Genomic DNA, 11504 nt, shown 5'->3' with positions numbered 1-11504 from the left:
AAAATTTAATCATTAATTTGTTTTAAATGAAGGAAGGGAATAGCAATTGTAAAATGAGATGCCACTGTTCTCTGAAATTTGTGTTTAATTTGTGAACATAATTGATGATGATGATGACTGATCACTCTCAATGTTCTGAAAAGCAATTTTTTATATTGTTAAGCTAATATTGTTATAAGCAGTATATGACCTCCAATTCTTGGGCTTTTAGTGGGTTTTCTTTTCTTTCTCCTACAGTTTGTACAGCCCTTCCCTAATTTCTTTGTAGTTTTTAGAAAATGCAAATAAAAAATTCCCCTTCTGGGGGGGGGGAACCAAATTCACTGGGTGCCCTAATCGTATCCAGGCACAAAGAGTCCTTACCACAGGACAGGACATCTTGGACACGCTCCATGGCCTGTACCCTCTGCTCTTGCTCCAAGGAAGGTCTTTCTGCTTCAGGGATTGTAGCTTCTATCTTCAGGGATGGTGCCCACATCTGAAACAGCAGCAAGGGAAAGGGGTAAGTGACGGAATGAAAGTGACCAAGAAATGGATCCTGCCGCACTCCCGGACTCTGCACCCTTCCATCAGCAGACTGGGTGAGTTATCTGGAGGGATCTGAAATTCTCCAGTAGAAGAGGCTGCTGAAGGAGACTGTAAAATCTCTCTTTTGGATGATTCACACTTGGAGAAATATCGCTCATGGACACTTTAGGTTAGGATAAGACCAGATATCATTGCTTGAACCAGACATGGAAATCCCCTCCCCTGCCTCTTCTCCTCTGCCTGACTCAGGAGGAAACCCTCGGCCAGGGCCACCGCCTGGGAACTGGTCTCCGGCCCGCACCCTCTGACCTAGTACTGCATTTCCTGGGGCAGGAGAGTCAGGAACTGCTCCAGGATCACCAGGTCCAGGATCTGCTTCTTGGTGTGCTTCTCTGGCTTTAGCTACCGGTTGCAAAGTCCATGGAACTGGTTGCAGACCTCGCAGAGCCCGTTGGCCTCATGGTAGTGGAACTGCCAGCAATGTACATCCGAGGTCATGGTATCCTTAGCCAGGACCCCTGACACAGCTCTTTCCCAGAATTCAATACCACTTCCAGGTTGGAAGGGATGGGGGCCTCTCCTTGCTCTTTTGCCAGTTCCAGGTTGTTCTGGGTCCTTCTGAGTCCACCCATTTATCTCTCTTTCTCTCCTCTCTCTCTCTTATTTATACCCCACTCTCACAGCGAAGAGTCACCTCTATCAGTGAAAACATGCCTTTATGAAGGGAGGCTCCTTCCTGAGGGGACAGAGAGGGACAGACAGCAGCGTGTCAAAAGGAAAATTAAAAAGAATGGAAATACACCACGGAAGATCACAAAGCTTCATAGTAAGACTGGCCCTGGTGGACCAGAAGAAAGGTGCTTCTTGTGGTTTGTAGACCAGGTTTAAGATCAGTTCCCCACATTATAAACCAAGCTATTCTAGATGTGCCTCCTTGGTTCTTTGGGAAAGTTACGTGTCTCTGTTTTGCTCTTTGAGGATCCATTGAAGCTCGTGGCCAGTCGAGTCAGGCAGACAGAAAGCGCTTAAAATATGGAATTCACTGCCAGTGGGTGTTGTGATGGCCACAAAAAACACAGCTTGAAAAAGCAGATTAGATAGATTCATCGAGGACCAGTCTATTGGTGGGTACTAGCTATGGTGGCCGAGGGGAACCTCCACATTCAGAGGCACTCAACCTCTGAATCCCAGAGCCAGGAGGCAAAATCAAGGTTCTTCTTATGTTCTAATGAAAGGGGCAGGTAGTCGTTGGTGTGAAAGACCTAACTTTGCCCAAGACCCTGCCAGTCTGAGTAGACAACTCTCACCTTAATGGACCGATGGTGTCATTCAGTGTAAGGCAGTTTCATGTGCCTGCGGTTATGTGTGTCTCGCTCCATGTCAGCAAAGTCAGTTTGCCCCACACCACACTGTTCCAAGATGTGCCTTCCCCTCTCTGGCTGTTTTGGAGAGAATGTGGTCACGTGGATGCCAAGGGCATCCAGGGGCAACAGCCATGGCATGGCCTCACCACACTGAACTGTGGTGGTGGTTCTCCACATGGCCCTGAGTTTCAGAAAGTCCCCACCGGAGAAGAAAGTCTTCAGAAGATTCCTTCCAAGGCCTGTTCTTACCTGGTTTCCTTTGCTTCCAGGGTCACCCTGTTTTCCAGGGCGGCCCTAAGAGGAGAGAATCGCTGTCAGAACATTGGTTTATTAAATGTAGACTTTAATTTGGCTGGGCATCTGTAGGCAGAGGAGACCAGAGCACTTCCTGTTCAGAATAGCTTCTAGGCCAGAGACAGCCTGAGCACTTCCTGTTCAAAGTGGCTGCTAGGCCAGAGGAAGCCTGAGCACTTCCTGTTCAAAATGGCTGCTAGGCCAGAGACAGCCTGAGCACTTCCTGTTCAAAATGGCTACTAGGCAAGAGGGATGACAGGAAAAACCCCACAGTCATAAATGCTCACAGGAAAAAAGCCCACGTGGAAAAATGGCCCCATGGAAATAAGGCGACACGGATTTGTGAATCACGATAATTTGTGTTGTGATTTTATCAAGTATAATACTTTCAGCCAGGGGTCATTTCGTAGAAAAAGAGGTGCAGGAGCTCATTAGCTTAACTCATTAGCATAACTCATTTGCATATGCCACACACCCTATATCACCGGACGTGTGTCAGAAGGCAACGCCCACCACTCAGGATTCACTGGACTGTTTTGGATTGCTAGCTATTGGGGGGGGGGGGCGTACAGCACTGTCCTCGCAGAGGAAGGAGAGCTTGTACCTGAATAAAACTTGGTCTTAAAGATGCCACTGGACTGTTTTGGTTTGTTAGCTATGGGGGGACAGGACACAGATCTGCCCTCAAGGACAGGGCCCGTGCGAGGTTTTTTTGCACACTAGGCGAGGCTTCCTTCTGCCCCCCCCCCCCCGTGTGCCCCCCAAGTTTCAAACATAAAGGCATTTTGGAAAGAATGAAAAACACAAAATTTGAAATTGCTAATTTCTTTTTTTTAATTGTGAGAACAAGTAATAAAATCTCTGATTTTCTCTCTCAAACCGAAAAATACGAATCACAAAGCATTTCGAAAAATCCTGTTAATTGTGATGTTGAAATTTAAGTCTCTTTAATGTTTCCATTTGCAAATCACTAATGATCACTGTGTTCTAGGAAAAGCCCTTGTCCCTTTAGGACAAAAAGGCAAAGCAAAATAGATCTAAACATGATAAATCTCTTTGAAAAATAGCTAAAAAAAACCCTATGTAAAACCCAACAACGCTGAAAGCAAGCTTCCAAACCAACTTTAATAATTCTCATAGGTATGCTGGCTTGTCGGAAAATCACGCTGAATTTCATGGGACTAGAAGAGAGGGACCTCAGATTGCAGCAGAGAGACCTGAACCACTTCCCCTTTACTCAGAAGCAAGCTCCAGAGAGCTCAGTAGCATTTACTGACAAGTAAGTATGCTGAGGACTGTGGCGTTCTTTGCCACAGATCCCAAATGGTCTATGTACTTAAAGAAACTTAAACAGCCGTCAGATCCCAGGAAAGAAATGCAAGCTATGGAGAGAAGGGAAAACCAACCCGGCTTCTTCTGTTGCTGTTCGGTTTCCTACCCTTAATCGGTTAAAAACAAAAACATATTTGTCTGCCAGCCCTGCAAAAGACGTGTTGGGAAGGTTGTTTGGTTATTCAAATGAAGCGGGGGATCGGGAGAAGAGACATCCGACAACCGCTTCAGCCTCTGGTCTCCCCGGTACATCTATACCAGGTAATATTCCCATCTCTGGAGCTGAAGGAAGCAAGGCAAAGGAAAGCCCTCTTGCTGAAGTTACAGGAAGAGAGCAGAGCCCTTGGGTGAATTCAAAGAGTAGAGATGAACTAATTTAAGTATGCCAGGATTAAAACGATCCCTGCCATTGTAAGCTCTGCTGTCAACGAGTTGTTGTTTTTAAGTGACTTTCCAAAAGAAAAACACAGGGAAAAGAAACGGACGGGGTTTTGCACCCCTGCTGCTACAAGACAAGGAGTCATTTGGAGAATCAGTTAGCGAGAGAGGCGGATATGTCTTGTTTGTGGGTTTGTGTGTATTGGGCGGGGAGTGAAATGGATAGACAGGACTTAGAGGGAGTGCAAGAGAGGCTTTGATCATCCGGTCCGAGTTGCTGCGTTTTGTGTGTTTCCTGGAGCTGGTATGCGGGGCTCTCCTTATTTCCGTCATGTGCATCTTTTCATGACTGCCTCTCCCCCCCCCACCCCACCCCACCCACACTTCCAATTTCCCACAGTGCACCCGGACTCTTGTGCTGACACCAGCCTAGACTTCCATCCCGGGACTAGCCCCCCCATCCCACCCAGCAAGGGCCCACCCCGACCCTGCCCGCGGTCCACCCCACTCCCCCGAACCCAGGCGGACCCAAACCTTGGTGGCTGCACAGCTGGGGCAGATGGCGCAGGAAGGAGACATACCCGCACGTTCCCAGACCGCTACCCACTGTGCTCAGCCCCCACGCCGGAAGCGGTGGCTGCAGGGGCGATGGCGGGGGGGAGGTGGGTGGGTGTTTCAGCCGCTCCGCATGGAGGCACGGGCTGGTGATGGCGCGGGGAGGAGGGTGTTCTGGTGGCCCCACAAAGAGGCATGGGACGGCGATAGCGAGGGGGGAGGTGTGCGGGTGCTAGGACTGCACAGATGCCCCATATAAGCTCTGGCTGGTGCTGGTCCTTCTCCTCGGGAGTCAGGTCTTTACCTGCGGAGCACCCATCATTTGTCCCTCCCGACCTCCCTCCTCCTTCCCAACAATTGCTGGGAGAAGGGGGCGGGGCTGTCATGTGCCCGCCCCCTCGGCTCCTCACTACCGGAGCGCCGCTCCCCCGCACTCCGGCCCCAACCAACCCATGCTTTCAGCTATCTTTCGGCTATGCGCCTGCAGAGTGCAGGAGGTTGGACTAGATGACCTGCAAGATCCCTTCCAATACTAACATTCTATGATTCTATGATATATATATAATTGTCTTACACATTGGCCATTTCCAGCTCTCCCACTGGCTGTGTTATGCACTCCATCAGCCATTGGCTATTCAACTGCCACTCAAGAGTACTCACGTGCCATTGGCTGGGTGCTGGGTCTGCTCCTGTGGGACTAACTTATCCCTCAGTGGCTGTTGCTAGGCAACCAAGCTTGGTTCTGTCAGTAAAAAGACAAAGGAAGTAAACCCTATCCAGGCCTTTGTGAGGAACTCATATGGGCCAGGCCTGACTAGGGTTGCCAGCTCCAGATTGGGAAATTCCTTGATATTGTGTGAGTTTGGGGAGGGGAGAGGCCTCAGCTGAATAGAATGCCATAGAGCTCACCCTCCAAAGCAGTTATTTTCTCACGGTGGGTGGGAGAGATCTGTTGTCTGGAGTTCAGTTTTGATACGTGTAGGTTGGCTACCCTAGGCGAGGCAGTTAGCACTTCAGAGCAGGGTTTGCTAGACCCAGGTTCTTGTTGTAGAACTTGAGAAGGTAATTTCAGACTAGTCATAGACTTTCAGCCTAGCCTACCTTACAGGGTTGTTGTGTAGATCAAAAGGGGAGACGCGAATGATGTAATCTGCTTTGGTCTCCACCATGGAGAAAGACTGTGGTTTTCCTCCTGGAGAATCATTGCTGCCAATCGCCAGGTGAGGGCTGGAGATCACTCAGAATTAAAACTGCTCTCCAGATGGTAGAGATCAGGGGCAGAACAGTAAGTTGATAGTTGGCTGGAAGGAGATAGGGTTGCCAACTCCAGGTTGGAAAATTCCAAGAGATCTGAGGGGTGGAGCCTGGAGAGGGTGGGTTTGAGGAGTGGGAACTCAGACAGGTACCATGCCATAGACTCCACCCTCCAAACCAGCCATTTCCTCCTAGGAAACCATGGTTGCCATCTTCCAGGTGACAGCTGGAGATCACTCAGAATTAAAACTAAAGAATTACAAAAAAGATACCTGGATGCTTTGAAGACCTTTTTGCAGGCATACTGTTTTCTAGTTTTCCCACAACCCTACGAATGGGAAACAGAATTTGAAAACTCATGCTTTACTAAATTAAAATCTTCCCAGCATCTAATTTTTGCCCCTCAGCGAGAGGAAAATATGTGAAGAACCTACCTATGTCAAAAGTCTTGCTTTCTTCAGGGGCTGGATAATAAAAGGCCTGGGCCACACCAGGCTACTCCTCTTATATCTCTGGTCCCATGGTGAAACTAAAAGATCACACACACCCAACTGCAGGGGCTGGTGTGATCCAGCAGGGTTCTTCTTAGGTTAATTATGTTACCCAGCCTCCTCAGCTGCTGCCACTGCCTCTTCCTCTTTCCTAAATAGCAGAAGTAGTTAAGGCCTCATAGATCTATGAAGCTTAGCTTAAGAACAAAACCATAAGACAACATTAAATAACAAACAACAACAGAAGTGGCAACCATGTCCTGTAGTGCTCTTAATTTCCTATTCCATTGCAGTCACCCCAGTGTGTGGAAATATTCCCTCTAAGCTGTGGAGTCTTGTGCACAAAAATTCTACTTTGTGAGCTACTGGCATAACAGTTGTGAGATCTGGCTACTGCGTAAATCAGTTTGCTCTGGAGCCATCCTTCCTGAGCAAAGACAAAAATCTGTGAGCTGGAGGCTAAAAACCAGTGAGCTAGGTAGCTCACACTAACTCATCTTAGAGGGAACACCAGTGTGTGGTCTCTATATGATGGACTGTAGAGGAACCCTGAGTTTTCCCCTCAAATGTATGTGGCCCCGCCCCCAGCATGCCCGGCGTCATCACGTCACATGCGGGTGACGTGCATCCGGCACGTGCGCGCAAGGGACGCCATCCGTGAGCCCCCCGCCGCAAGAACAAACGGATTTGTCAACCCTACTACTAGGCCAGAGACAGCCTGAGCACGTCCTGTTCAAAATGGCTGCTGGGCCAGAGACAACCTCTCCCTTCTTGCATGAGGGGCCTTCCAGCACCTTCCTCTCAAACACTCCTGCCGTGTGGGGCAGGAGATGGACATGAGAGACTGCAGGGAGGGGGGGCAACTACATACAGGAGGTCTGTCCAAGCCTGGTATCCCGGGAAGGCTGGGTTTCCCTCTGGGGCCCTGAGAGGGAGAGAGGGAGAAACGTGTCATGCCAGCAGTGCCTTGGCACCCTAACCCAGACATACCCTCAGCAGTGGGGTAGGGCACACCTCACCTTTTCCCCTGGAGGCCCCATAGTGCCTTGTGGTCCTCGCAGACCTTAGAAAGAAACCCAGAGGAAGACGCAACGTCAGACGGTCCCAATCAATTTCCAGGATCCGAAACCTCGAGATCCCCCCACTCTTCCAGTACCCCAATCCCCTAGACCCCTTTCCGTCGAGGACCCCATTCTGTACAAGCAAAACAGAACGCCACCAGCCTAGCAGCAGACCCACCCTCCACGTAGCATGGCTGAGGTTCCCGGCGGGGAACCTCCGTCTGTCACAATTAGAGATGTGAAGGCCCGGAAAAAAACCGGGGAAAAAAACAGTTTTTTTCTGTTTTTTTCCTGAAGCCTTTTTAATTTTTTTCCGAAAAATTGAAAAAAGAAAAGAAAAAAATTGATTATTGAACTTTTTATTTTAACATAATGAATACAATATTTTAAGACAAGGTGTTCAAATAATTGTTAGGGATTTTTAAAAATTGTTTTGTGGAGGGTTTTTTTGTCTGTTCCATATAAACTAGTAAACAGTTCAGAAGAAGAAGAGAAGAGATTGGATTTATACCCCTCCCTTGACTACCCAAAGGAGTCTCAGAGCGGCTTACAAACTCCTTTCCCTTCTCCTCCCCACACCAGACACCCTGTGAGGTAGGTGGGGCTGAGAGAGCTCCTTTCAGAACTGTCCTTGAGAGAACAGCTCTGACAGAACTAGGGCTTGCCCAAGGGTCATCCAGCAGGTGGAAGTGGAGGAGTGGGGAATCAAACCCAGTTCTCCCAGATTAGAGTCCGCGCACTTAACCACTACACCAAACGGGCTCTCCCAAACTTGTTCAGGAGATTGTTGCTCCATTTGTTACAATTACAAATAAATATTATTTTAAAAGTAAAGTCTATTGATGGCCAATGGAATCTGATCTATGCCAGCTCCTGACTACTGTTACGAATCAGAAACATTTAAAATGATAGTGCCACCCTCCTCAGGCATTTGAACTTCCACAACAAATAGGCGGTCAGGCCAAAACCAGATTGTGCTTAGTCCAACTCTGTCAGGAGGGTCTAAAGTGTAATGGAAATTAATGGGGCCTTCTAATGAGAACATTAGGGGTCCAAGACCCCAGATGTTCTTGGTGGCGCTCCTGACTAGCCCTAGTGAAGCTTTAGGGTCTCTGTCACAGGCTTTTCAATGACACTCAAACTTGTAATAGCCAAACATTGATAAAGAGAGAGCCCGAAGACCCTGGAGAGCCACTGGAGGTCTGAGTAGGCCTTGATAAGCCAATCAGTGGACTTCATGCACTCATGCTCGATGGAACCACAGTTTATAAGTAACGGTTGATCACTACATCTGAATGCAGCCCCAGAATCCTGCTCAACCAAGAAACAAACTGGTTGAACTAGATCCAGTCACTATCATTTAGCCTAACCTACTTCACAGGGGTACTGAGAGAACAAATTTGGGAGACAGAACTCTTTCAACACCGGCCTGAGAGGCCTTAAGGTGAAGATAGGTAAACAGAAGGCGCTGGCTACGCAAGAGCATAAGAGGTGCCATGTTGGATCAGGCCAGCGGCCCATCAAATCCAGCACTCCGCGTCACACAGTGGCGATGATCTTTTTTCCTCCCTGAACCTCCTTTCCAAAGATGTGTAGTGGTGAGCTCAACCGACGCTCAGGGGCCCACACGAGTGGACTCTACTACACTGCTGGTGGGGAACTGGGCCTTTCCTCCATTAACTTCTTGCAATTATTATTACGAGCACTACTTTCACATCACAGTGGATTTTGTGCATCTTAAAACATTTCCCAGCTGCTTCTGCCTACCCCCTACTCCCATGCCCAAAGCAAATTTCTATACCATATGAAAGACCCTGAACTGGATAACCCTAAGATAGCCCCGTCTCATCAGATGTCGGAAGCGAAGCAGGGTCGGCCCTAGTTAGTATTTGAATGAGAAAATCCTGGGTCATTATTTGCAAAGGCAGGCAATGGAAAAACACCTCTATGGAAAAAAAAGAAATGAAACTAAAAACGGCTCTATCAGCCTCTCTCATGTTCCGTCCCATTCAGCTCTGTGATACCCTATTTATTTATTTATTTAATTCAATTTATGCCCCACCCTCCCCGCCGAGGTGACAGGTCAATTAAATTTGTTCCGTGCCGAATTTTAGACAAGTTCTGGGAAGACAGAACAAAAAATTCGCCCCCTGTGTAGGCATTAACCTAATTTTCACCCTGCTTGTACCAAGTAACTCAGTGCGGCCCACGTAGACATAGGCAGAGGGCCACGCTAACCTTCCTTCCAAAGCTGTGTAGTTCTGACAGCCTGCAAGCTCAGACTACCTTCAGGGGCCCACGCGAGTGGACTCCTCTACAGTGCTGGTGGGTAACTGGGCGCTACTTCCACTAACTTCTTGTAATTATTATTGAAAGTGTTACTTTCATCAGGAAGAACAAAAGTTTTTTCCATTTTAACATGTCTCCTCAGGAAAACCTGCACATGGGCATGGAATCTCTTTCACATTCCAGAAATTTCTGTGTACCTCAGGCAGAGTTGCTATCTTATGTCCCACCTTTCTTGAAACTGCACAGTGCAGTTTGCATTACCTGCTTCGCTTCACACTTTGGGTCAAGTCCCAGGTCAGGGACAAATCCTTAAATTCTCTTAAGGAATGTACGAAGAGCCCTGCTGCATCAGACCAATAGTCATAAGAACATAAGAAACGCCAATGTTGGATCAGGCCAAAGGCCCATCCAGTCCAACACTCTGTGTCACACAGTGGCCAGAAATACCAGTGCCATCAGGAGGTCCAACAGTGGGGCCAGGACATTAGAAGCCCTCCCACTGTTGACCCCTCCCAAGCACCAAGATGACAGAGCATCACTTGCCCCAGAGCCCCTATCTATACCTTGTGGCTAATAGCCACTGATTAAGGTGTGGTGACCAGAACTGCACACAGTATTCCAAATGAGGTTGCACCATATGAACCTAGAGTTCATATAAGAACATAAAACATGCCAACGTTGGATCAGGCCAAAGGCCCATCCAGTCCAACACACTGTGTCACACAGTTGCCAAAAATACCTGGTGACATCAGGAGGTACACCGGTGGGGCCAGGACATTAGAAGCCCTCCCACTGTTGACCACCCCCCCCAAGCACCAAGAAGACAGACCATCACTTGCCCCAGAGCCCCTATCTATACCTTGTGGCTCAGAGCCACTGATGGACCTCTGCTCCATATGCTTATCCGGTTCCCTCTTGAAGCTGTCCATGCTTGTAGCTGCCACCACCTCCTGTGACAGTGAATTCCAAGTGTTTTATTTATTTATTAATTTATTATTAAATTTATACCCCGCCCTTCCCCGTAGGGCTCAGGGCGGCTAACAAAGGCAAGAAAGACTTGCAATAAAACATCAGTACTCTCATACAATTAAAACGACATATACAATTTAAAAACCAAGTGTTAATCACTCTTTGGGTGAAGAAGGACTTCCTTTTATCCCTTCTAACCCGACTGCTCAGCAATTTCATTGAGTGCCCACGAGTTCTTGTATTGTGAAAAAGGGAGAAAAGTACCTCTTTCTCTACCTGCTCTATCCCATGCATAATCTAATAAACCTCGATCATGTCTCCCCTCAGTCGTCCTTTCTCCAAGCTAAAGAGCCCTAAGCGCTTTAACCTTTCCTCATAGGGAAAGTGTTCCAACCCTTTTCTCATTCGAGTTGCCCTTTTCTGCACTTTCCCCAAAGCTATAATATCCTTTTTAAGGTGTGGTGACCAGAACTGCACACGGTATTCCAAATGAGGTCGCACCACTGATGTATATAGGGGCATTATGATATTGGCTGGACCTCCTGAAGGCACCTGGTATCTTTGGCCACTGGGTAACACAGAGTGTTGGACTGGCCTGATCCAAGACTGGCTTCTGTTAGGTTCTTATGTTCTTAAGAAGGGACGGGGTCAACAAGGATATAGATGCCGCAGAGCCCACCCTCTGAAGTCGTCCCTTTCCGCAGGGGGACGGTGGCCTCTGTAGTCTGCAGTTCCAGGGCGATTTCCAGCAGATCCCCAGGCCCTCCCTAGAGGTTGGCAACGCCCCATCGCGCCCGTGGCAGCTCCCGCCCCCGCCCCCCCGCCCGCCTGCCCTCTGCCCTTCCCAGCCCGTCTCCCTCCAGCCGACGCCCTGCAAGGAGAGCCGCGCGAGCGTTTCCCCCAAATGCAAAGGAAGGAGAGCCGGCAAAAGAAAGGGGGGGGGGGGAAGAGAAGAAATTTCCCCCCCCCCCAAGTCTAAGTCGAGATCC

The 11504-nt window shown here is 48.6% G+C and overlaps 1 protein-coding gene across 1 annotated transcript in view; it reads right to left on the bottom strand.

The window, feature by feature from the left end:
• Positions 1–363: 363 nt before the first annotated feature.
• LOC107125874 (oocyte zinc finger protein XlCOF6-like) overlaps positions 364–11504 on the bottom strand; it is a gene marked incomplete at its 3' end in the record, with an annotated part of 27362 nt that continues 16221 nt past the window's right edge. The window contains exon 4 of the mRNA XM_015429337.1: positions 364–478. Coding sequence (XP_015284823.1) covers positions 364–478 — 115 coding nt within the window. The remainder of the gene's footprint in view (positions 479–11504) is intronic.

Source organism: Gekko japonicus, unplaced genomic scaffold (assembly GCF_001447785.1).
Source record: "Gekko japonicus isolate JY-2015 unplaced genomic scaffold, Gekko_japonicus_V1.1 scaffold6113, whole genome shotgun sequence".
Lineage (NCBI taxonomy): Eukaryota > Metazoa > Chordata > Lepidosauria > Squamata > Gekkonidae > Gekko > Gekko japonicus.
This window is presented reverse-complemented; position numbering and strand designations above follow the sequence as displayed.